Consider the following 27,750-nt stretch of genomic DNA (forward strand, 5'->3'; position numbering starts at 1 on the left):
GTTACCAGCAGAGGAAACATGTAGAAGCGAACGACGAGGATCAAAGGATACTAGGCAAGGTGATCGTGAGAGTGGGTTTCCGGGGACGAGAAGCTAGCAGTGGAGGAGATTTTGCGACTAGGCGTCATTCAGAAGAGCGAGAGTGGTTGGAACAATCCTGTGACGTTGACAGTGACGCCTGGGAAAAAAGATTTGCTTGGACGGTTAAACAGGGTGAACAAGGTAACGCGGAAGTGGTTAGGCCATTCCACAAAATGTACAATTTCTGGGAAATTATTCAAGGTTCTCGATGTTCATACTTCATGAGGGCGGGAAGCAACCCCTGCGGGACCAATTGGATTCTTAAGGCAGGAGGTGCTTAACAAGTTTAAAGTTCCTTAATTGTTACACAACAGGAAACTATTTGTGTTAAGCAGTTTTCGGAATTTCTGAAAGAATATGGAGTTAAACACATTTAGACAATTTATTACTTTTTTCGGATAGGAAGTATTCAGAAAGAACTTTGCCTTGGGTAATTTAGGCCAGAACAACAATAGCAAGTTCCAGGAAAAATTTGTTAAGTGCCAAATCAAGTCAGGTATACGAATCAACATGTATGAGACCGGGACTTTTGAAGGGAAACATAGAAGAATATATTACGCGGAGGATTTGAAGCAGTAAGAAAGGACTTAAAGACGACCCATAATGAGCATTGGAAGAAAAGGTGTCGGTAAGAAAAGTTTGTTGTGATTATGTACTCACCTGGTTTCAAGAGATTCTAAGTTTATTAGTGGCCATGCAACCGAAAGAAACTGATGTCCAGCTGGGAATGAAGAAAACATCTCAACGAGCATCTCGGTATTGTATGTGGGTGTGATCCCTCGTTGGGCCTTGTCCCAAAATGATCCTATGTGTTTTCAGGGTAGTGCATGATGTCCCGATTTTTGGTAGATGTCCATGGGACAGAAGACCTTCTTAACTTTACTAGCGTTTTGGAAAAACAAGAATCCTAAGCTCTAGTTAAGTTGTTATGTCGCCTTCCCTCACCAGTACACTAATCGAGAAAACCAGGGAAGCAAAGTGTGTTTAGGGTCCAGTGATGGACAACATAAAAATTTTAGTCGGTTCGAGGCGATTCCAAATTCAAACCGGACGAATGTAGACTAAAGGGACATTGAACCAGAATACAGTAACAATAGGCCTGTAATTAACATGGCGGAAGGCAAATGGCCGACACTAGATCAGTTCAGATTTGGTTTAAAAGTTCTCGCCGGCCGACGTCGCCGAAGAACGGACTCCGTTATTTTAGTATCATATATTAGATGGGAAGACGATTTCTTTTATTCTTAAAAATTAAAATATTTAGTGCACATTACATGTTTATTAATATACATCACTTATTTAAATCAATTTATTTACTATCAAACGTGAATGCGAGTGTTTTAATATTCATATGTTGAATGGGTGTTTCTGTCGATTAGGAGAAGCTGGACAGCTGTTTTCTGGCGACTCTAAGAAGCAGAGGACAACAGCAGTTTTAACAGCGAATGTTAGATTTCTGATGCTAATGTTAGCAGCACGACACACCGAGGAAGACATAAGAAGAAACTGGTCGCGTTTATAACCGAGCTTTTATATTCCATAATTTGTAAATCAAAATTAGCATTAAGTCAAAGATTGAAAGTATACAAATGAACTCAACTGGAGAAGTTCATCATATTTCCGAGCTTTTATTACAAAGTTTGTGAAAGACCCCCAGAGTAGACTTCTGCTCAACTTTGACGATCGGGTGCGAACCGTCACAACATTTTGGTGGCCCATGAGGGGAACATACACTCATAACTTCATCAGCTTCCAATATTTGTAAACATACTTCAATCTTTGTGCTTACTTGTGTGCAAATCTACTATTAATTTAAACCAGCAAAGTTACGCAACCTTTGCCACGTACATCCCATAACGGAGCCTCGAATAACGGAGGAATCAAGATGTCGAGGAAAATAGCGGATTCAACCCATGCCTATTGCCATCTCATGCGACACACTAGTCCCCTTCAAAGCTTGATCGCAACACGAGCGGAACGACTGAAAAAGGTGAGTGTGTTTGTGAGAGTATTTGTGCGTGGTTTTTCAAAACAGAGTGCAATAGGAAAACATTAAAATGGGTAAAAATGAAAGTAATGGTAGTGAGCTCGGCACCTTTGGCTGTGGACGAGCCTTTTGCAGACATGTACGCATTGCAGATGGACTTATCTTCCAGGTTGACCCAACTAATTAAAAATGCTAAAAAGGACGGTCAAATAAAGAAAACTAAATCCTACTATGAGTTTCGCCTTAACAAGCTCAACGAGCTTTCGAAACAATTTTACGCAAATCATCAATCGCTCATTTTACAGCAATGTCCACGATCGCATCCATATTTTGCGGATGCTATTGAAGACAATTTTGAGCAAGCATACAGCCACATTTATTGTTCTTTCGTCGATGAATACGAAACCAAGTTTACGGTTCCAATACAGGTATCAGGTGATCAATCCATAAACAACACTCTTGTACCAAGTCCTGTTTCCACAATTCAGCTGCCCAAATTGCCCGTACTCCACTTTTCAGGAAATTTTGCAGATTGGCCATCTTTTTATGACAGCTTTACGCAGCTAATACATGAAAATCAATCTCTTTCAAACATTCAAAAATTTCATTTCTTGAAGCAAGCACTACCGCACGGACGAGACCAGGATATAAACCATATGGCATTAACAGAAACCAACTATGCAGTGGCATGGAACCTTGTGGTAAAACGATACAACAACCCTCGACTGCAGTTCATGTACAATATGAATGCACTGTACGGAATCGAGCCACTGTCCAAGGAGATCGCGGTGGACCTTAGGAATTTGTTAAACCTGGCAAATGTATGTATAAGTGAATTCCGACGACTACACATTACCATTGATTCCTGTGATCATTGGCTGGTAAATCACTTACTCACAAAGCTGCCTATCAGCACAACACAGGCCTGGGAACATTCCCTGGGCAACAACAATCCCCACCTTCACATACTGGTGGTGTTTCTGCACAATCGATTGGTCAGCATCGACCTAATTGAGAGTAGGAAACCAGCCGTTCCAGTTAGATCATCTATACAATCGACCAACCATCGCCAGACAACCAGACCATCGGGAAACTCCACTGTTAGGGGACACAGCTTCCACATTACTCTTGAGTCTGGATCCATCAGGTGCTCGCTCTGCCAACAGAATCACGTTCTAAGACGGTGCCCGGACTTCCTTGCCAAGGATTGTTTCGCGCGAAAGGTTATAGTCGACCGCTCAAAGGCATGCATCAATTGCCTTAGTGCTTCCCATTCTCTCCCATTCTCTCAGTCAATGCAGCAGCAACCGAAACTGCTCGCAATGTGGTCAACGGCACCACACTTTGTTATATTCCCGAATGCTCAACAAAGTCCTTCATTGACTCCTGGAGTATCCCGACAGCATACTTCAGACTCTGGTCGGAGCGCAGACGCGGTACAAAATGCACCATCAACGCAACTCTTCAGCGCAGTTGCCTCCCATCTGAACTCAACGACCCTTCTTGCTACTGCACTGGTTCGGATCGTAAATAACTCCACTGGGCAGTCAGCTTTAGTTCGAGCTCTCATCGAACATGGTTCGGAAGGCACCCTCATCACGGAAAACATCGTTCAAGCGCTTAGACTCAAACGGCATCCTGTTCGACCTGAGATCACGGGAATTGGTAATACGTCGCATAATCAGTGCAGGCACACCACCATAATCTCATGTTCAGGATCGGATTTTAACGCCTACGTATCCTCAGCTTTCATCCTTCGGTCACTAACAGGTCATTTACCAAAACAAAATGTAAACATTAAGTCGTGTAAACATCTCTAAGGGTTATCCTTTGCAGATCCTAATTTCATCAAGTCGGGTCGCATTGACCTACTTATCGGTGTCGACATTATCCCGCAATTAATGCTTCCGGACATACGCAAGGGGACGGTGGCAGAACCAATTGCACAAAACACAAAGCTGGGCTGGATAGTTTTTGGACCAGCTGAAGCAGCCCAGACGACTTCAATCTCCATCCGTTGTAATTTGGCAAACCTAAACAACATGGTACAGAGGTTTTTCGAATTGGATCAGGTCTCCACAACAAGACAACTCAACGCAGAGAAAAGATGGTGTGAAGACCATTTTCAACAAACTCATATCCGTCAGCCGAATGGGAAATATCTGGTTCGTTTGCCTTTAAAAACGTTGTTTGACCCCACACAGGTGTTCGGCCGGTCAAGGCAAACCGTTTTCACGCCCTGGAAAGGAAACTTAATCATCGGCCAGATTTCAGTCAACAGTATGTCAGCACTATTCAAGAGTACTTTGATCTCAAGGAGATAAAAGAGGTAAAAGGTAGTGAGGAAGAACACACTAGGATCAACGCTCAAAGGCAACTCTCAATCTCTGCTTGCACCGTTCCACATCATGCTGTGATCAAAGACGACAGTTTAACTACAAAGATGCGCGTCGTATACGACGCTTCGTGCAAAACATCTAACGGGAGGTCTTTGAATGATATTTTATGCACGGGTCCCGCCCTACAAAACGATCTTGGAGGAGTTATACTCAACTGGCGTTTCCATCGGTATGTCTTCGTGGCCGATATAACGAAAATGTATCGCTGCATAGATATGCATGAAGAAGATGCCCAGTATCAGCGAATTTTCTGGCGCGTTGAAAAGGGACTTATCAAGGAATATTTTTTGACTACAGTAACGTTTGGCACTGCCTCGGCACCCTTCACGGCGATTCGAGTCATTCATCAGATTGCGTCCGATGAGCGCGAATGCTATCCTCTGGCTGAGCATGTCCTTAAAAAGGAAATTTATGTGGACGATGTTCAAACCGGACACGAGACCATCGACGGAGCTTTAAAAATTCGCAATGATGTCATCGCAGCTCTGCAATCAGCAGGCATGGAGCTCAAGAAGTGGGCATCCAACCATCCAGATATCTGAGAAAGCATCCCAACTACAGATCTCTCTAACAGTAGCATTTTTGAGATAGACAATAAGGACTCCATTAAAACTTTAGGGTTGTATTGGCATCCAAACAAAGATGGTTTTGGTTTTAATCTTAATTTTTCTCTCAATCCTATATTCACCAAACGTTCTATCTACAGTAGCACGCTTATTCGATCCGTTGGGATACCTGGCACCAGTGATCCTGTTGAAGGAAGTTTGGAGTTTTCGTATCGAGCGCAAGGATGAGCCCCCCGCATCATTAGATTGGGACGACCCATTGCCAGATCAACTCGCCGAGCGGTGGCGACAGCTCATTCAAGAGCTCCCCGACATTGAAGAGATCCACATCCCTCGGTGGTTAGGCTTCGATTTAAGGCATGTCTCGACGTTCCAACTACACATGTTTTGTGATGGATCATCCATGGCGTATGCAGCATGCGCTTATCCTCGAGCTAGTTGTACGGATGGTTCCGTGCAGGTTAACTTATTAGCCGCCCGCAGTCGAGTCACACCTGTTAAGCCGCTAACAATTCCGAGAGTTGAGTTATCCGGAGCCCTGCTGTGTACACAATTAGCCGATTGGATTGTCAATCAACTTCAAGCATCACATCACACCATATCCGTACACTACTGGTCGGATGCAATGATAGTGCTGTATTGGATCAACGTTGACCCTAGGCGTTGGAAGACATTTGTGTCGAATCGAATTGGAGAAATCCTGGAGGCAAGCTCGCCATCGCAGTGGAGACATGTTCTTACGCAAAAAAACCCAGCAGATTGAGCTACACGCGGACTCACCCCTTCCCAGCTGAAACACCACACGCTTTGGTGGAACGGACCACATTGGCTGCAGCTTTCAGAGGAGCATTGGCCAGTCAATCCAGTTCAGTCCCCAAAATCAGAACTTATTTCAGGAGAGCAATGCTTAAAGCACATCGGAGCCCACATTTGTATAGAAGTGCAACCATTTATCGAATCATATTCCTCCTATAATGAACTCTTATTCGTTACAGCCTACGTCAAACGATTCAATTATAATACTCGTCACAAAAAAGCGGATAGACTCACCGGTCCTATTCAGGTATCTGAATTTTAACAGGCTTTGTTCGCACTGGTGCGGATAGTTCAACAAGAAGTCTATTCGGAAGAATTATCAAGACTACGATCCAACAAATTTCTATCCAAACACAACAAACTCAGCCAGCTAACACCGTTTCTCGACGATGAGGGGCTCATGAGAGTTAAAGGCAGACTTAAAAATGCTTTGCAGCTCTCTATATCTCAACGCACACCAATAATCCTTCCAAAGGCCCACCACCTGTCGATTTTGGTTATAAGGAACGCTCATCACAACACCTTACATGGCGGTGTGCAACTAACTTTATCTACAATTCATCAAGTTTTCTGGTTCGTCGACGGTAAACAGGCAGTAAAAAGGATTCTGCGACAGTGCGTAACCTGTTTCAAACACCGGCCGTCACCATCAAGCCAACTGATGGGAAATTTACCAGCGCACCGTGTCAATCCGCCCAAACGGGCGTTCGAAGCAGCTGGAGTTGATTACACTGGTGCGATTGAGATAAAGTCATCCAGATTCAGAGGTCACACTTGCTATAAAGCATACATTGCAGTTTTCATTTGTTTAGCGAGCAAAGCGATTCATTTGGAAGCAGTCACGGGAATGTCGGCACAGAATTTTCTGTGGGCGCTGCAACGCTTTATCGGAAGTAGGGGTTTTTGTCAACATCTATACAGCGACTGTGGAACCAAATTTATCTCATCTGACAAGTCTCTAAAGCTGTGGACCAATGAATTCTATAAAGGAATTGAAAAGACAGTAGTTCCTGAACTTACTCGTCGAAACATTCAGTGGCATTTCAATCCTCCACATAGTCAAAACTTTGGAGGACTCTGGGAATCCAACGTAAAAGCTGTTAAAACCCATCTTTATCGACGTACGAGCAGCTGTCTACCATTCTTGTCCAGATAGAAGCGTGCTTGAACTCTCGGCCATTATGTCCCTTAACGTCTGACTTAGATGATTTGCAAGCTCTCACCCCTGCACATTTTTTAATCGGGGATTCGATGATGTCACTCCCTGAGCATAGTCTTAAGGATTCTTCATTAAACACAGGGTTACTGAATGGTCAAAGGATGTTTCGCCTCTTTTGGAGAAAATGGAGTGCAGATTGGCTATCTCATCTGCAGGCGCGCCCCAAGTGGCGCCACGAAACTGACAATCTTCAGCGTAACGACATGATCATCATCAAGGATGATCGAACTGGTCCTTCTGACTGGAAATTAGGGCGAATCATCGACTTACATCCTGGGGCCGATGGGCTCGTTCGAGTAGCTACAATTAAGACCTCAACGGGTATTTACAAGAGGTCTGCGTCAAAGATTTGTCGTTTGTCCTTGCCAAGATTTACTGATAAGTCTAGCCCAAGTACACAACCCATGCACCTTTGAATATACCCGCATTCACTCCATAACACACTTCAACCTTTTCAGAGTTTAAGCATGGTCTAAGGCTTTGAATACTGGGTCCAGTATTGGGGGCGGCATGAACGGGTGTTTCTGTCGATTAGGAGAAGCTGGACAGCTGTTTTCTGGCGACTCTAAGAAGCAGTGGACAACAGCAGTTTTAACAGCGAATGTTAGATTTCTGATGCTTATGTTAGCAGCACGACACACCGAGGAAGACATAAGGAGAAGCTGGTCGCGTTTATAACCGAGCTTTTATATTTCATAATTTGTAAATCAAAATTAGCATTAACTCAAAGATTGAAAGTATACAAATGAATACAACTGATGAAGCTCAACATATTTCCGAGTTTTTATTACAAAGTGTGTGAAAGACCCCCAGAGTAGACTTCTGTTCAACTTTGACGATCGGGTGCGAACCGTCACAACATATGTATTTACTATTTATCACTTGTTTTTTTGGGCCAGGCTTAAGCCTAAAGAAAAAAAAATTTTATGTAAGGACCGAAGAAAAGAAGACAGGCATCCTTTTCGACTTTAAAAATCCCTGGCTGGGACTGTTGCATCCGGCGGGCGGTGATTGATGGGTTAAGTTAAGGGAATCTGAGGCAATTCTGTGAATAAATTAAGGAATTAAATTGTTATAATATGAACAATGTTTGTCTTTCTTTGTTTAGGTATATAAGTTTTTACAGTAGGTTCATTTATGAAAAGTGTTTTTTCAAAAATAATTAATATTTTCAAAGTTTTCAAAGCTTTCAAAGTACTTTGGAAAGATGACAAACGAATTTTAAAATTAAAACCAAGTCAAGACCACCCGTATAAAAATAATCTATTAAATCAAGAGCAACAGTGTTTACAAAAGGTTCATTTATGAAACGTGTTTTTTCAAAAATAAATAATATTATTTGAGAACTGTTATAAATGACTTTTAATGCAACGAGGATTATTATGGGCGTTGGGGGCCAGGTCAGGGTCAGGGGTAGGGGAAGGGGTACTAGTACGCGCTGGTGGGTTACGTGTATTCTCTAAGCTCTATTATAATTAGGACAAAAACCACTTGCAGAGAATTAAAGCTCAAATTTTATCTGCTTGATACAGGCTGCTACCTATCTGAAAAATATTTTGTTAGCATTAATTCTTTTATATTGGCAAAGCGATTAAAAGTTTTGAATCTTCTTCTTTGGGTGGTATATTTTAAGCATTAAAATGTAGCATGACTAAGTCATCAATTTTATTCTAGATTAACACCAATGTTAAAAAAATATACAAATTGTTATAGAAGTGATTTGTTAGAATTCTATTGAATAGCTTAATGGTATAAGCATCCCATTTTGAATGAGAATCCCATTGAGTCTTTCAACGTTTGGAAATATATTTGCTAAAAAGGATTCCTTAGATCGAAAAGCTCTTTGTAGTGATCACTTCAGCCAGAAAAAATCTTTTTTTAATTTCTATGAGCGCTTTAACAGTATTTCAATTTATCGCTATTGTTTGACCATCCGTTGTGGCTTGTTTTGCCACCCTGTCAGCTTAATCCATTACTTTAATACCTGAATAACCCGATTTCCAGATTATTTTGCCCAGTCTGGCAATGGCCCCCATAGCTTGTAGTTTTCAGGTCATGTCCATCTTCATTCATAAGCATTGTTTTTGTTTTCAGAAGGTATTGAATGTGCTAACCGATTATCTGTCCTTTTAATTGCTCGATGAATTGGTCAATTTCCTCATGAAATTTTATTTTATCAATCTTGTTTTGCTCTTTACACATCTAGCCTCAACTTTAAAATTATGTATATAAAATTATTTTCTTGTTTTGATGCTACACTTAAAAAAGGTCAAAACATTGTATGCATTGTTTAGAGCATAAACCCCACCCTTACGATGTGTTTGACAATATGGAAACCGGGTTCCTTTAAACCTGTTTAATGAGGGACATCAAACTTCCTCGATATTGACGAACTGACGATTCCCAAAAAAATTCTATAGTAATCGCTTCTTTTGAGTACCCTTACAAATAATCAGTTTTCCGTTTGTAATTGTCCTCAAGAATCTTGGATTTTTTTGAAAAACTTTTTTTTAATTTCTCTACCATTCCAAAAAATGTTGTGATGTTTATTGATTAACCAAATTGCAGGCTCTCTAGATTTTGTATTTAGCCAAGTAAAATCTTATGGTGATTCTATTAAAAAGCTATTATTCAAGCTAGGATCTTTTTTGAATACAATTCCAATTTCCTCAAGAATAAATTTATTATTACTATCAAAGAAACCTTGAACATCAACCGAAATAGTTTCTTTCTTCATTTTTTTCACTTTAAACAACTCGTTGTACTAGTCCGTTTAATGGGTTATATTCAACTTAACGATCATGTATAAGGAGACAATAAGCTTGGGTATTTTCATGACTTGGTGTCCTGAGTTCTATTGCAATTCTCACATCAATAGGACCAGTTTTCACTGATTCGTTTTGATATGAAAGATCAACCACAACAATGGGGGCCTTCAATTTAAATTCATTTGGGGTCAAAAATGGCTGTGACTCTCGATTATAGTAACTAGATTTACTAATTCTTACTAAAATCGACATTTAGATTATCAAATGAATATGACTCAAAACTCACGTGAACTTTCAAGTTTGATAAATTATTTGTGATAAGTTCTCCATTTAGAGTAAATCCCATAATGGCAAGGTGGTTTTTCGCGGTTAGCTGACAATTTTACATTCCAGCTGTGTTGGCTGCCATGCCCAAATTTCGGGCTAACATATGAATCCCAACTCCGGAATGCGATTGGTAGCTTTACACCACTTTTAATAATATAGTACATAATTTTTGCAAAATCCCTCGGAGTTACATGGGGCATTTTCAGTTTTTGTTAGTTTGTTCATTTCTGGTTTGTTCAAATACAACGACAAAAACACTAGTTCGTGTTTACAATTTAACAATACTTTTTTATAATCCTCAGCAAATCCCAACAAATTTTTTAATGGTACAGAAAAGTTGAAGTGGGGTACCATAGAAATTTCATCCTTACTGCTCCATCCAGAATTTAATTGATTTCAACTTTGAAGATTATCAAGAGATATAACATTTTTTTATGGTGGTAGTCATGCCAACAAATCGTGTTTTATCAATCTCACATCCATTTATTTCGTACTTAATTTCATCCAAAAAGTAAGCAATACAATTATTTAAAAGAAAAGTGGTAATATTATCAGTTTTAGGTCCGTTCCGTGAATCTTTTCTAATAGTTCCTTGAAAATTAAGGTAAGTTTCGTGATTCGAATTTCATCGTTTGGTTTAAATGTTTGATTATACGATGAATAAGTCTGAAACTCTTTCTTCGAAATACTCTCATCTTAGTAAACCTTTTCTCAAACATTTAAAATTTCGTTCAATGTTTTCCTTTTCACTTTTTATAATATACTCGAAGCTTCATTCCTAACGACTTTAAAAATAATTTATTTTTCAAAGTGAGTGATCTTCTTTTTACTGATGGTCCTCTTTTTATAGCTTTACAATTAGTAACGCTTGGCTGGGGACTAAGGCTACGTCGTTTATTATAAGACTGCCAACACTTTTGACAAATTTTTACTAATGTTCCATAATTTATATCAGTGTTAATATGATCCCGATATATATGCCGCATATTTTAATCATCTTGTTTAAGCATTATAATAAAGTTGGCATTGTCACAAATCAAATGTTTTGGTATTATTTTATGTCGACCCATATAAAAATATGATTTTTCACAAGCTACGTCATCGAATATCACAATGGAATTATTTTTGACTTCACTGGGGTCTAGTACACCGGAAAATGTATCTCATTCTTTTTATCGGTTTGATAATTTTCTTCAAGTACTCGTAAACGGATTGATATAAACTTTTTAAAAATATATAAACATTTTCGAATTTTAGTCCATTTGGACTTTCTAGCCGACAATTAGAGCTCTTATTGTATATAAACATTTTCGAATTTTAGTCCATTGGGACTTTCTATTAAACTTAGCATAATATTAGTTTTACCACAATTGGAAAGCCCAATAATTAGAGCTCTTATTGCACTCGGTAAGAGGACACTATGTCGTGGCGGTTTTCTCGTTTTAAATTTTTTATTTTTGGCTTACTAAACGCATCTTTCAATATAATGAACTTTATTCAAAAAGAAATCTTTAATGGTTAAATATCAATAAAATGGGGAAACGTTTTTATAATCGCTTCAGTCTTGTTTTTAATTGTAAACACGGTGGTGGTCTTGTCGATAAGCTAATCAATACATTACCGTTTGAAGCCCATATTCCATATAATTTTTGTGGACCGGGTACAAAGTTACAGAAAAGTTTGGAACGCGGTGATCAGGGAATAAACCCATTGAAGCCTGCAAAGAGCACGATATTGCATATTTTACAAAGTAGGCATTGAGTGAAAGACATAGAGCCGACTCTATATTGATTGACAAAGTCTGGACGCGTGCCAAGGCATCAGATAGCACTCTTGGTGAAAAGACAGCAGAATATATTTGTTACAAATATAATGAATGAGGGGAACAAATTTGGGATGGGATTGAATAAGACGGAAAAGAAGGGGAGGAAAACGATAAAGAAGAAAACACCAGAATTTGGGTGGTATAGTAAACCTAGATAAATCACAATCAAGTGGTACACATTGGGCTGCATATAATAAAAATAATATACATTATTTCGATAGCTTTGGAAATCTTCTGCCACCTAGAGTACTTGGATTATAGAATACAGAGTTCAAGACTATTCTACATACAACTGTGGCCCCTGTGCCTCGCTTTTCTAGTTTCTTTCGTACAAGATGTGCAGTCATAACAGGTGTAATTGGTTGGTTAATTTACATTTGGGGGGTTGAAAATCAATGTGTGGGTACGTGTACGTATGAGTTCTGTATGGTATAAAAAATGGACCCGCACAAGTTACCGCACACATTATTGCGGACACACCGCATTCCCTCAAACCCCAGCGACATAGATGAATGGTCATTAAGCCATACACTGTATGCACAAACGCTGAGTTAGGAGACGGAAACGGAAGTTAGCAGAGCCAGCCGCCCCAGCAGTTCCCGGAGCCAGCCGCATCCACAAAAAATATGCAAGCTACGCAGATTCCCCTCTTCTCGTTTTCCATTCCATTTTCATTCGCACTTACTTTATACGTTAGTTCTTAGTTTGGAAAAGAATAAAGATTCATTATATTTTTGACTGTCAACATAAGAGGTCTTTTGTATTTAAAACTCAAAGAATCAAAAACCCTTCACCGAATTCCTATTCTACACTGGACTGGACCAGCGTAGACCGTAATTCACGCGTTAAAATTCACAGTCTAAGTCTTTACTTCACATCGATCGTCAACTAGTGAACAAGAACTTTGATAATTCTTAACGATAGACTGGAACAGCTGGTAAAAGTTGACAAATAACCGTATAAAGTATATATACAGTAAAGCTACAGTACAGCCACAGTACAAAAATAGTACAGAAACAGTACACCCCTGTTCAAGTAATTACCATCCAAAACCAAGTCTAAACCATCAAGGTAACAACGGGTAATAACCGTAGCGCGTCCAAAAAGCTCAATCACCATCATGAACCATGAAAACCAGATGAATATTGTAATCAAAGAGTTCAATAAATTTAATAATATCGAAGACAAGGATGCCTGAAAATGTAAGGTTCCTCAAGGCGGAGCGCAAAGCAACAAAGGTTGGAAAATCTATTGCTCTCGAGTTGGAGTAACACATCTTCTACATGCCGGAAAGGTACACCTCTTTTCAGGATAATATCATCAATCAGATGATTAATGAAAAATTTAATATTCATAAAAGTAATGAAAATGTATATTTAAAAATAATCCAATAATCATTATAAATGTGAGATTTTAAAAATAAATCAATATATGCACTTTTTTTTAAATAAGATTAGAGAAATATATCGAATCTTTTTATTGGGAAATGGTATATAAATATTACAGATAATGGCGATTCCTAAACAGTTTTTGTTTAGTAACTGAGGAGTGACTACATGAATTTCGAAAAAAATTAATTTTCTTTCCTTATAAAGTTTGTAAAATATATTACGATAAATATTTTGTCTCAGTTAACCAAAGCTAGGTTCGCATTGAAGCGAAAATTCGATGATCTCAAACAAGTCAGAAATCAGACGAATTTACAATTGGGGGGAACTTTTAAACCCATTACCGAACCCTTACATGAACTTGTTAAGGAAATTAAAAAGCAAAAGACATCTAATGTAAAAGACATTATAAAAGTAAAACGTGAATTGAATAAGTATACAAAATACGATGATGATGAGAAAGAGTTGTACGATTTATACTTTACAACTAATGAGAAAGACCTTCAATTTAATTGAAATATGGTTTTACGAAGGTCTGCCAACGAAAGTAATTCCTATAACGAATTCTTTTCACAGACGAATATAGAGAAAGATGTATAAAAAGAGAAAAAGGAGACAGAAAAGCTTGAAGAAGAAGGGGCAACACCTTCACCAATGTCTTCAGAAGAGGTCGATATGGGTCTGGTCGCAAATCATGAAGATAAAAACACTAGTTTTAATTATGATTTTAATATCAGTAATTTGTGTTTAAAATGTGTTGGATAAAGGTTTTGGACCTAAAAAACTGCATACAATTCAATAAAATTGGGGAATAAAGAACTAAAAATTAAAGAAAATAAAATGACATTTTCTAGTGGAATGAGTTGTGATCTGACTCCTGGTCTGTACTCTATAATTTTTCTTAGTAAACCTTAAAACTATGATAATCATGATTTAAAGATGTATAAAAAAATTATATTAGAAACGAATATACATAGAGTAGGCTTTAATCCTAATAACCGAATCAAGGGTACACGAGCATACATACATTGCCATAATATTAAGAAGTTGATAGACAATACGTCTACTCCACTTCGCTCAAAAACAGGTTTTGGGTACATGACCCTTCAGAAGTCAAATCCAACCAATGTATACTGGAATGATGTAAATGAGTTAGTTTGAACGATCGGAAATTTTGGTGGCATCGAAAGCAGCGGGTAACACTAGTCAAAATAATGAAATTTTGTCCATACTAGAGGAGTTGCGTGAGAAAAGGATTATATTTTACTAGGTATAAATAGCAAGTGCACAAGTGTTTCACAATTATAAACAACATGTCTGTAGGCAAGTTTGGACATTTTTCTGTTTCTAAGGAAAGATCAGAAAATTTGAAAATACGTGTTAAGTCTACTGAAGGATTATTCATCGATGAGGACAGTAACCTAAATGCTCAAAATAAATGTATCAAGAATGGAACAAAACCTTTAGATAACGATGATCTAGCTACGAAACAATATACTTATGAGAACATCGGAAAGTTGGGAGAAGATTTAAGAAAAATTATAACTCAAAATATTAATCGTCGACTCACAAAAATGAAAGTAAAATTTATTTGTATAATAAGAGAGCAAACAGCGCTGACCAAATTTTTGTCAAAATTCTAAAAAAGATTACATTTTTAAATATGTACATATTTAAATATATAACAAACAAATTATCATTTCCGAGTTGCAAGGACAATCTCGAAAAAACTTTCAACGAAGGTGAGTGATTACAAGCGGTATAAATGATCTGTGGCAAGCAGATTTTGGTTGAAATGGGACCCTTTTCAAAATCAAACGATGGGTGCAGATACTTGTTATAGACACATTTTCGAATTTTGGTTGTGGTGAGGCATTAAAGTCAAAGAGTGCTAATGTTGTTTCTGAAGCCATGAAAAATATTTAAATCGGGTCATGGAACACCAAAAAACCTGCAAACTGATGATGGTTCTGACATCTTTAATTCGAAATTTAAAGTATTAATGAAAAGTTATAGGATAAATCATTATTCAACCTTTAGTACTCTAAAGGTATCTATAGTTGAACGTTTTAAAATAACTCTTAAAGACCTAATGTGGCGAGAATTTAGTTTCAATGGAAAATATAAGCAAGAACAAGCTTAGAACAATTAAAATGAGTCCAAGTAATATCAATTCTTCCAATAAAAATCAAATATTACAAACGTCCTGTAATGACTTTAATTCCGTAAGGGGGACCACGTTCGTATTAGTAATTATAAACATGTTTTTGAGATAGCGTATACACCAAACTTTAACTCAAAATATTGTTCTATTTATATTTTCCAAAATCTCGATCGTAATAAAACATCTCCAATTCAATTGATTTATAAAATAGTTCCTTTTCAAAGTGTTCTTTTTGCAACTTAAGGTTATCTAGTGATTTTCCATTGTTAACATAATTGTTATGTATCACCTCGCCTAAGCAAAATGAATTAGTTCCTAACCATTTAACATTTTCTAAAATATCTTTTTCAATTAGTCTCTGATGTTTGATAGATGTCGTACTATGATCTTCATTACTTAACTCTTAAAATTGTGTTTCGTTAAAATTACGTCTTCTTTTGTTATCTTTGCCACAAATAACTTTTTTATTAACTTTATCTGCAGTTATTTTGTGTGCCTTTGATCTGAACATTGTTCTATTTCTATTAAGTGGGGTGCCAGTTAATAAAACGTTTTTATAGTGTTTAATTGTAAGCTTTCACTCCCTTTGCTTTATTGTGCAAAGATTCAACTTGATATATTCTAAAAGAATAAGCCTTTAAACATAGATCTTCAAATTTTGTCATGAGCTTACCGTTAAGCTCATCTTTAAAAAAAACTAAACTTTTTTTATTTACTCTTTTAAAATTATAGAGTTTAATCCTTTCGTCTGAATAGTCCGATGTATCAAATTTGGCTTCAAGATCATTATAAATATCATTATAAAAATCCTTAGTTTTTGTTGTGTAGATAAATGAAATAATATCCATATAATTCAATAGCAATTTTTCCTAAAACGGTCGCTTCACATATTGATAATGAAAATCATACATTTTCCATTTCGATAATTCTAATACTCAAATCCTAAATACATCGGTTTATTAAATAGAACGGACAATCTTTTCATTTGAATTGCATAGAAAATTTCATTGCGCTATGAAAATTCGATTTTGAAATTAAAGTTTTGGCACAATGTGCTTTTCTTCCAGTCTTATTGCTATCCGGAGCTTTCCAAGTACTAACAAGCTTTATATCTGCGCTCGGGTCCTCCATCGTTTTTCCGTAAACAGAGTTATTCATCAACTTAAAAAATCTTTTTCAAATTTATTTTTTGCACTTTGCCTATGGAAAGTATTTAGATCAACATAATTTTTCAACCAAGGCTTTTGTAAGAATTGGACTCTGGATCTTTTTTAGTACTAAACCATTCTGAATATATTGTAGCGAATTCCGATAATGTATTACATAATTTTTCTTATTTCCCAGGTCAGCCATTTATTTTTTTACCTTATCCTCTTTTGAGGCTAGACGTTTTGTCGGACAAAATGGAAGATCATTATGAAGATCATGTAAACGGTACGGATTTATTAGGTCCACTTCCAAAAAATAACCATATTTACCTTCAATTGGAAATTTTTGAACATCAAAATTTTCTATGTCTGTGGTAGACATCCACGTAAAGTGTTTATATGGTCCACATACATTAAAAATGAAGACTTTTTCGAGGAATCGTAATCTGACCAAATATTTATTATTTGCTTTTGTGTATCTATGACAACATTGGACTAAACCACCGAATATTTTTTTGAATAAATGTATACATAAATATATCTGTCAGCAATTCAAGTTGAATATTTGTGGTTTTAAACATTGCCTCCCAAGAAAGACCTGGTGTCGTAAAATACTGAGCTGGGTCAAGTGAATAAATTTGCATACAAATTTTTTTTTATTTTCAAAAATGTCTGTTACAAGGAATATATCAGTTTCAAATATAATTCTAAGTAGTCTTTTAAAGTTGAACATGAAAGATGTCACCAAACTTAAGAGCATGATCATTATCTTCCTGAGAGCATTCCCTTTCTGTTAATTTACTATAGAATGCTTCCCTTGGTGGAAAGGATGTTTCGTCAAGTCTATTAACGGAATCTAAATAGTTATACGGAAATATACCCTTCTTGCGCATTAATTGAAATTCTTTATCATTAGTGAAAAATGATTTCAACGAATTGTCAAATATCTTTTGGCCGTCTAAAGTCATTCTTATAGAAACAATTTTAATTTTGTAAGATTTTCAAATAATGAATTTACAAAACTGGTTCCTAAATTTATTCCTGTTTCGAAAACAAAATTTATCTAGTCTAGAATCACTTCAAGATTTTTTGGTTCCAGAATGCATTCAAAATTCGCGTAGACAACGAATGGAACTTGAAGCTGATGTTGCCTTGTGTAAATTCCAGAAAATTATTTTGGGGCTGCGGCATCTTTGAGACCTTCCTACTGCATAGCGTTTTGTGTTACAATGCAGCTTCCTCAGTTCCGGAGAAATTTAAATAAACATTGCAGAAAAAGTGCGCCCTCTTCTGATTTCCTCTTTGTGCAGTCATTAGTCTTTGAAACGAACTATGAATAAATTATTTAATTCTTTAAAAGAAATAAAAAAAAAATAGTAAAGGGATTTATCTTGAATTATTTTTTATATACATATAATGTCCATTTCCGCCGTCTTCCAAAAACAACATATTTATGTGAATAGGTTTTTCAACTTGCGATTGAAAAAGTGATCCAATTTTTTCCTTCGTATCTTCATTATATCCGAAAACGTTTAAGCTCATTTGAAACAAAACATGAAACATTCTTTATTAGAAAATGTTGTAAACATTTCATTTCGAGGGGGAATGTCAACCCTGTGAAATCTAAACTTATTTCATCACTTAAACGAATATGTCAATGCTATACGCCAAACATCTCTGTGGATTTCTTGCAATTTTTAAGTCAGAAATCAAGGCCCATTTAAAACAATATACAACCCTAGTTAAAATTATTTTCACAACACACAATTATTTGCACATCCCAACTTCCTTTAGTTGTTATTCTTGTTGTTGTTGAACAATTACCCTGAAATAAATGTTATAGCGTAGCTTGATCTATGCTTAAGCGACACAAAAAGAAAGGCGAAAAAAAGCGGTTCAAAGGACAAAGCTAAAAGAAAAAGAAAAAAAGCTTATCAGTTGTCAGAAGTACTTGCACACGTTTTCGGTGGGTCAAAATTATTTTCACAATGCAATTTCGTCATTAGTATTTGGTTTGCAGCGACAAGTGGAGGTTCGTTTTCTCTAAAAATTCAATTCAGTGAAAATTCAATTAAAATAATTATTTATCTTTTAGATTTATCTAACCAAAATGCCTAAAACAAGGGAGTTAACCCATGAACTCCTGGCTGAAATTGTTACTAAGTTTAAAGCCGGTAATTCAGCAGCTGAAATCGCTAAACTGTATAAAATTTCGCACAGAAATGTTTACTACTTAGTAAAAAAGCGAGACAAAACTGACACTTTAAAAATAAGAAAAGATCAGGCCGAAAACCTGTGTTGGACCAAAGACAATGCAGGCACTTACTAGGAGTTGTAGTGAGCAATCCAAGTGCAAGTCCATTGAAAATTGCCCAAGAATCACAAAATATAATTGGTAAACAAATAAGTGATTCTACAATTCGTCGCAGGTTAAAAGAAGCTGATTTAAATACATATATTGTCTGCAAAGTGATTGACATCACACCAACCAACCGAACAAAACGCCTCCAATTTGCATTGGAATATATTAAGAAGCCTCATGACTTTTGGTTTAATGTTTTATGGACGGATGAGGCTGCATTTCAGTTCCAGGGGTCCTACATCCATAATTTTATGCATTTGAAGAAAAACCAAAAGTATTTGGCAGCCCAGCCAATCAATAGATTTGGTGGTGGCACAGTCATGTTTTGGGGATGCCTTGCTATTATACCGATAGAAGGAACTTTAAACCAGCACGGATACGTTCAAATCCTTAATGACCATGTTTTTGTGTCAGGAAAAACACTTTTTCCTACTTATGAATGGATTCTTCAGCAGGACAATGCTCCATGCCACAAGCCAAATTTTTGAGCGACCTTAATCAGGCGGTTCTTCCTTGGCCACCACAAAGCCCAGACCTAAATATTATCGAAAACGTTTGGACTTTTATAAAAATTCAAAGAACCATTGATAAAAATAGAAAACGCGACGGAGTCATCGCTGAAATTGACGAAATTTGGTCCAAATTGACCCTTGAATTTTCCCAAACTTTCTTAAGGTCAATACCTAAAAGACTACAAGCTGTCAATCATGCCAAAGGTGGTGTAACTAAATATTAATAATGTATTTTCATAAAATTAAAAAAATCGTTTGTTAAAATTAGATATTAAGCTGAAATAAATTAAACTAAGTTTTGTGAAAATAATTTTGACGCACCGAAAACGTGTGCAAATACTTCTGACAACTGATAAACTTTTTTTCTTTTTCTTTTAGCTTTGTACTATAAACTGCTATTTTTCGCCTTTCTTTTTGTGTCGCTTAAGCATAGATCAAGCTACGCTATAACATTTCTTTCAGGGAAATTGTTGAACAACAACAAGAATAACAGCTAAAGGAAGTTCGGATGTGCAAATAATTGTGTGTTGTGAAAATAATTTTGACTAGGGTTGTAGACAATTTTCATTACACAAGTTGACTATCGCCTTTTTTGTTAAAAGGAAATGAGGTAGCGGTATGAATGATGAACCAGCCATCGGTTCACATTCGTTTCCAAGCTAATTAATTTTATAAAAGACCATCAACTAGCCCTTTCTTGAAATTCTTGAGTTTTTGAAATTTATTCTATGGTATATTTTGATTTTTTTTGCACATCACACTTGCAGGATTGACAAAACTGATTTTGGGTATTCATTTTTTCGAAAACTAAACAGGTAGTACTAACAGGTTACATCGACTATTCATTGGTTAGAAAAGATGAGAAGTATAGGTTTTGAAAAATGTTTGATACAAGTGTATCAAAAGTATACCATCAAAAAATTGTAAAACAAAAGAGAAGGTTGGTTAAGGGAGCGCGCTTACTTAGCTTGAAGGCGGGAAAGGTTTTTATACACACCGTCATACTAAGGTAGCCAATAGGGGACAGTTTGAAAAAAAAAATGCATTTTGACTTTGGAAAAATAAAAAATATGTACAGCACGAGGTAAAAGAATACGGAAACCTATATAAAATAAATAACTTTCTAAACGAATTCGACAGAATTCTGTTCAATGCACACTATGTACGTCTTCAGTTTATACAATCAAAACTCTTTGGACGTAATAGAGATTATATAAAAACATTTATTCATGGAAATCATATAGGCACCTGTGCGTGGAGCAATGATGCAGCCACCGAGGCAGTCGATACTTGTGTATGCCATCGAATTTCGGATTACAAAAATGAGGCACTCAATATTATGAAAATATATTACAATCTGGAAAAAAGACTGAAAATCAAGTTCGCAATATCAAAATAATTGAAAAAATATATTATTATGCTACAAAATATACTTTTGACTTTTTATTTCGAGTTTAAATTACAGGTATACTTGTGCGTTGTACCCTTTGGGGAACGTATCAGAGATACATAGGTAGTCAGTGAGCGTGCCCCTCGCACTTGTGTGCGTCATAAGGTCATTGGCGCGTGTCCCTTTTATTGCGGTAATAGACAATGGCCCAGGTTCGGGTCTCTGACTTTGGCTGATATCTTTATGACCCTTTGTGATAAGGACAGAATCTTTGACAATTTACCAGTAAAACGTTCTGGGGCGGAAACGAAAATATGGGGTTCTTTTGATTTCTAAACTTGTCTTGCAATCATGGAAAACATTATTCCCAAACATTATTGGTCATGTTTCTCTTAGATAACAACCTTTGGATACTTTGGGTGTGCGACCTTTCTCAAGTGCATAGCAACACCTGGGATAATGAGTTAAATGGGTTCGTGGAATTTGAATGTTATTGAATTATATTAATATTGAATTCTGATGTTATTAAGAGACAGGCTAATTAATTTGTTTCCCCTGCATTCATCAGGAAGTTACGTAGATTTTCTAAATCTCTTCCTTGCTTAGGAATTGGAATGACTTTGATTAATCTCCATTCCTGTGTTAGTTTACATTTTGATACATGTTCAAAGAAGATATTTAGCAGTTCCTTCCTCGCATTATCAGACAGAGCATTTACCATTTCATAAGTTATGCCATCTAAGCCTTCTGCCGAGCCTTCTTCAAAAGAACCTCCTGTAGTTCATCAATGGATAGTCTTTCAAGCGTATTCTGAGAAAAAGACCGTCTTGGACTGAACTTATATGTGATATCTACTTGATTTTTAAAAATTTGGAGATATTGTTGATGATCGCTATTCCTGAGATCAATTTGCGCTGAAGATTGATTTCCTTTAGGCTTGAAAGAAAACGCCTTTTTTGATGAATGCTGAGTGTTGACGTCCTCAATCTTTTCCATATTGCTGGATTTCTTTGCCTTTCGGACTGTCTTTTCCCACCTGATTGTGAGAAGAGAAGCAGCAGCCATTTCCTGTTCAAGAAATCTGCCTTTTTAGTTCTAAATCCAGTCACCAAATATTACATTTCTCGCATTATGTCCCCTGTTATAATAACATTTTCAATATTTTCTAATCTGGCCACCATTCTTCGCCATACACATTTAAAGGACACATTCGACATTGAAGGCTGTAGGAATCCAAAACCAGTGGAAAATTTGTAACAAGATGTTTAGTTTAAACTATCAGCTTTACGAGCAAAAGGCAATTGCTGGAAAGTTATTTAATTTTTTAATACAACTCCCCCCATATTGACCATGTCTGGTTTTTTCAATAATGTGGAAACTAAGTATTTTTCTCCGACTTTGTCGACCGTCATAAAAAGTAGATGGTCCTTTAAAAGGGCAAAAATTTTTGGAAAATATTGTTCAAGAACAAATTTTTTATTGTCATGAGCTTTAAAATAAAAGATTTTTTTTCCACACTTGGCATTGGCCTACGCTCAAAGCACGATGACCAGTTCCATATTCATATCTCCATATCTTTGGAACCCACCTGACAACTACCTGGTTTACAACACGGTATAATGGGTTGTGCTTTGCATCAATTTACGGGCATCCTGGATAGCCGCCAAAATTAACATATTTTCCAGACATAATAGTAGTGGTTCACCTTTGTTAACGTTTTGTTCTTAGTGATTACCGATAGTTTAATGATGGGAAACAGCGGAGTGGTTGATGTTATGTATGCTCCGCCTTGTGGTAACACCCCCTTCCCATAGAGTCCATCCGTTCGAAACAGTTGAGATTTTTGTTTGAAAATGTCAAACTCCCATTCCACAGGAAATATCTACCATCTGATAAAAGCTGATCTGAACACCTGTGCCTAATCAAATCAAATTTGTTGCTTCTTCGCCTACACTTTTAAATGTAAAACTCTGATACCCACAGAGCCCATCCACCTAATACCATTCGATAATATCTGATCTGGCTAATCTAATCAAACGTGCTGCTTCTGCTTCTGTTTCGATTGTTCCATGTCATTATTGTGTATGTTTTCGTAGAGACTTTTTTAATTTTCACTAAGAAGTAGAAGAAATTTACTTAACTATCGCATAAAATAGTCCGTATAATTTGGATGACTTTGTATAAGGGAAAACATACGCTTCTTACGTTCGAATTTACCGGTGTGTTCCAAGAGAAAAAGAGTGTGGCTCTCTTAGCCATACTCAAGTCCCGGCCATATATCGAAGGAATACAATTCACCTTCATCATGTTCATTAAAGATCTTGCGGGACGGTTGGCTCGGTAATCAACGCAGTTTCAACGATTCCACATCAACATCGACCACTGGAAAGAAAGCCAGAACGTAGTAGTAGACACTCTATCAGGGTGCGTGGGAGAGGTTGAATACCGGGAATAAGTGAGGGCTTGGAGCAGAACTTGGAAATCTTACTGGACTTGAAGATGAGATCATTTTAGAAAAGAGTGTATCCACTGAATCGCGATGATAAGGTGAAATGCGTAGTATGATAACTTTGGATTTCAAAGCTACCTTTTCGTTCCCTCATTCCCGAGGTGATTTACAAATTTTGTGTCCCAGAAGTTATTCTATTATTTAGAAGTAAATGAGGAGTTCTTGTGTAATTTAGAGATAGCTGGGATGAAGACGGCGGGCCAACTCCGAGTGATTCAGCAAAAAGTACGAAAGAATCCGAAGACAGCACATAAGCGCAATAACTTAGTCCTTAGTGACTTTGGCATGTCGTCCAGGAAGTTCCTAAATGTTAAAGCAGTGAGAGCAGACGGCAACAATGCCAACGAGCTGCACGAATTGCAGGGACGTCATCTGGGAGTTACCACGCCAATGACATTAAACAAGAAAGAAAGATTACATGGGAAAGTCTAAGTTTGTATACCCTTACAGTAATACAAAATAATAAATCTTAGTAACACTTTGTTAAATTTTTAAGGATTGTTGCTAGCTTATAATGATATTAAATTTTTATACCCTTGCAGAGGGTATAATGATGTCAGTCAGAAGTTTGCAACGCAGTAAAGGAGACGTTTCCGACCCCATAAAGTATATATATTCTTGATCAGCGTCACAAGACGAGTCGCTCTAGCCATGTCCGTCTGTCCGTCCGTCTGTCCGTCCGTTTCTACGCAAACTAGTCTCTCAGTTTAAAAGCTATCGGGCTGAAACTTTCCCAAAAGTCTTCTTTCTATTGCAGGTAGTATATACGTCGGAACCAGCCGAATCGGACAACTATATCTTATAGCTAATTTTTATTTCATGTTTTCCGACTAATTTTCCGATCGTTCCTATGCCAACTTTATGATATAGTCTTCCAAATTTGATAAAATTTAATGCGAAATTCAAAACCAATTAAAAAATGTTATTTTCAAGCGTAGGAGGTTATATGTTAAAAAACAGCGTCACAAGACGAGTCGATCTAGCCATGTCCGTCTGTCCGTCCGTCTGTCCGTCCGTTTCTACGCAAACTAGTCTCTCAGTTTAAAAGCTATCGGGCTGAAACTTTCCCAAAAGTCTTCTTTATATTGCAGGTAGTATATAAGTCGGAACCGGCCGAATCGGACAACTATATCTTATAGCTAATTTTTATTTTATGTTTTCCGACTAATTTTCCGATCGTTCCTATGCCAGCTTTATGATATGGTCTTCCAAATTTGATAAAATTAATGCGAAATTCAAAACCAATTAAAAAATGTTATTTTCAAGCGTAGGAGGTTATATGTTAAAAAACACCAAATATATTTAGTTTTTATGGGAGCTATAAGATATAGTTGTCCGATCTTGAACAAATTTAATACAAAATTCAAAAGCAATAAAAAATGTTATTTTCAAGCGTTCCACTTTTGGATTTCAGCCTTATAGCTTTAAAACTGATAAACTAGTTAGCGTAGAAAGGGACAGACAGACGAACAGACGTACATGGCTAGATCGACTCGTCTAGTGACGCTGATTAAAAATACATATACTTTATGGGGTCGGAGAAGTCTCCTTCAGTGCGTTGCCAACTTCTGACCCTCTGCAAGGGTATAAAAATTATATTTTTAATTTTTTATATTCGACACGCTTTTTTAAGATCTTAAAGCTAAAGATTTATTTATTAAAATTTTTTATTAAGTAAATCGTATAATACCTTTTTGTTCCAAAAGTTGATATCAGAACTTTAGTTTGATGTAGGTGGTCAAGATGTGTGTTTGACATCAGAAGTTTTTGTTTAAATCATTCATATAATTTATCTACTTTTACAAAACCCATAGAGTTCAAGTTTTTTGTGTGGAACTGTTAATGACAATGAATGAATGGATACGCAAAAAAAAGATTAACGCTGATTTAGTGTCATAGGTTCTGAACTAGTGCATTTTTTTTAATATATATTTAAAAACTTTATACAACAATGTGTTGCATGGTTAACGTTCAGGAATGTCAATCGGTATACACTTTAAAGGTTACACCCAAATCGTTAGTGCCGCTTTTGAGAAATAAAAAAAGTTCATAAACTTTCGGCCATAATCATTAAACGAGAAAGTGAGAGTTTGGAGAACGTGGGAGTTTGGAGAGCAAGAGAGTTTGGAGAGCAAGAGGGTTCGGAGACCAAGAGAGTTTAGAGACCAAGAATGGAGAAAGAGAAAGCGTAGACTTGACGGGCGAAGCGAGAGTGCCGTGTGCAAAAGGGAGTAACGGGACGACGCCGGATTTTGGACGCGGCCGTGAACTTTTGCGGCACACAAGCATGCCATACGCATCACCGGAATCAGCCGGACGGCAGCATCAGGCTGGAAGGCGGCGGAAAGCAGTGCGTGAAGGACAAGAGGGTCAAACAGGAGCCCTGGACTTTGGACCCGGTGCACATTGGGATGAAATGCCTTTATTTTGGCCAAAACCTAATAAGTTCGTATTAATATATAAATAATGTTACAATTATTTTAAGCTAAGAAATGACCCTAGACATAAAAAATATTTAATTTGTATTTTATTGTGCAGCCCTCGTCTTGCACCAGCTGTTGAAAGTCAGCTGTTCTTGCCACGTGGTGCATGCAAGCTTGCTGATTAGTGAAGTTCCTAAATTTTGGCGTTCTCGTATTTTTAAACAGTTTGACCAATTGAAATACCTTAAAATGGAAAATATTTCACATGGTATGTAGAAAATATTTGTATAAGTGTTTAATTATATGTGCTTTTGTATTGTCATGTTTTTAAGGTAATACGTAAACACTAGTTTTGTTGATTCTAACCTAAAAATATTTATGTTTCGTGGAGCATATCTAGCAAGATACAACAGGATTCAAATAACAACTTACATATGTGGTAGTATGAGTTATTATGTGTATATTCAGATAGCATTTAAATAATTTGCGGGAATTTGCGGGGGGGTTAAATATTTCAACAGATTCAAGCAAGGTTGCTATTCGTCGAGGTGACCTACTAGAAGTTTGGCTGGATAAAAATCGCAATGTCAACGTTACTTTTGACTGGGTTTGCGTCGAAGTAATTCCAAATGATATTCCGGAAAACGATTTGGAGGTGATAAAAAAAAAAATAAAAAACTTTATTGTTCAAATTAAGAGACTACTGAACAAAGCGCACAGAAATATTCGTCGTTTCAAAGAAGAAAATGCTAGCTGGCTTGCATCGGAGCTAATATTTTATTCAAAAGATGATTGTAGTCATAATCTTGGTGGACGACCTCAGGTCTCTTATGACGAAGGAAGTTTACGTCATAAAAGAAGACTTGCTTCCGAACTTGCAAAGGAAAATTCAACACTTCTACTTGTTGAAGCAGCTGCTATGTCTGCTAAGAAGGCCAAAAATACGGATATTTCTCACATATTTAAAACGACAATAAATAGTCCTGACTGTTCAAAATTAAGGCAACAACTTTTATTGAAAGAGCCTTTACCATTATCACCTGATGAGGCTCTAGCATTTATTATAGAAAACTCGTTTTCCAAGCAGCAATATATTAACATACGCTTAAAAAGTATCGAAAAGAACTGCAATATATATCCAAGCTACGAAAAGGTGAGAGAAGCTAAGGAAAAGTGTCGGCCTATAGATATAAGCGTATCCGATACTATTGCCGAAGTGCCAATGCAGAACTTACTGAACCATACAGCATCTCGGATCATTTTATATCAAAAGCCTGTTTTCCAACAATTTATTGATATAAATAAAGTATAGCTAATAGTAAGCTATGGTTTTGACGGTTCAACCGAACAGAGCGTTTATAAGCAAAGGTTAAATGATACCGAACCCATTTTCCTGGACCAATCTTTGTTTGTCACTACAATAATTCCCCTTCAAATGGTGGATTCAAACGTTGGAATTTTAAAGTTCGATTTTCGTACATTTTTTTCAGTTAAATCACGTTGAAAAATTATAAATAAATTATGGTTTATTTCCGGAGTAGCTTAGTGCCCAATAAAAAAGCATATACTTTCATAAAAAATTTTACATGAAGCAAATCGGTTCACAGGATGAAGCTGTGGACGCGGAATTTTTTTGAAAAAGTTGTTTAAAGGTCCCGCAGCGCGCGTGACGCAGGTGTATTCGAGACGCTCTCATTCACAAACTATTCATCGTATCGAAAAATCCTTTCACACACATATTCTACGGATATGTGGCTTTCAATTTTTGCAAAAAAAAAAAATAGATTTTTTGATCCAAAACAAAGAGAACGTTCCCTTAACATGTGTGTTCGCAGCTAATTGTGTTCGCAGCTAATTTAACATTCC

The 27,750-nt window shown here is 36.7% G+C and overlaps 2 protein-coding genes across 7 annotated transcripts in view; both read left to right on the forward strand.

Annotated features, from left to right (window-relative positions):
• Positions 1-27,750, forward strand: part of LOC108035588 (uncharacterized) — a 401,308-nt gene that overhangs the window by 24,203 nt on the left and 349,355 nt on the right. The window lies entirely within an intron of this gene.
• LOC122818500 (uncharacterized) lies at positions 444-4,399 on the forward strand. 2 transcript variants are annotated; one of them, XM_044092635.2, is made up of 3 exons: positions 444-2,071; positions 2,686-3,838; positions 3,905-4,399. In XM_044092635.2, exons 1-3 carry the CDS (start codon positions 1,967-1,969, stop codon positions 4,390-4,392), a joined length of 1,746 nt encoding a protein of 581 aa, XP_043948570.1. In that variant the 5' UTR covers positions 444-1,966; the 3' UTR covers positions 4,393-4,399. The 2 variants fall into 2 exon arrangements, with proteins under 2 accessions (XP_043948570.1, XP_050746356.1); XM_050890399.1 differs by having other exon boundaries at positions 2,007-3,838.

The sequence above is a fragment of the Drosophila biarmipes genome, unplaced genomic scaffold, assembly GCF_025231255.1.
Source record: "Drosophila biarmipes strain raj3 unplaced genomic scaffold, RU_DBia_V1.1 ptg000029l, whole genome shotgun sequence".
NCBI classification, from domain to species: Eukaryota; Metazoa; Arthropoda; class Insecta; order Diptera; family Drosophilidae; genus Drosophila; species Drosophila biarmipes.

What these genes read in the sequence shown, in the direction of transcription:
- LOC122818500 (XM_050890399.1), top strand. Translation starts at nt 2,149, where the DNA reads ATGAAAGTAATGGTAGTGAGCTCGGCACCTTTGGCTGTGGACGAGCCT. An exon ending in CATCCTTCGGTCACTAACAG is followed by an intron (nt 3,839 to 3,904) that starts GTCATTTACCAA and finishes TATCCTTTGCAG; the next exon opens with ATCCTAATTTCATCAAGTCG.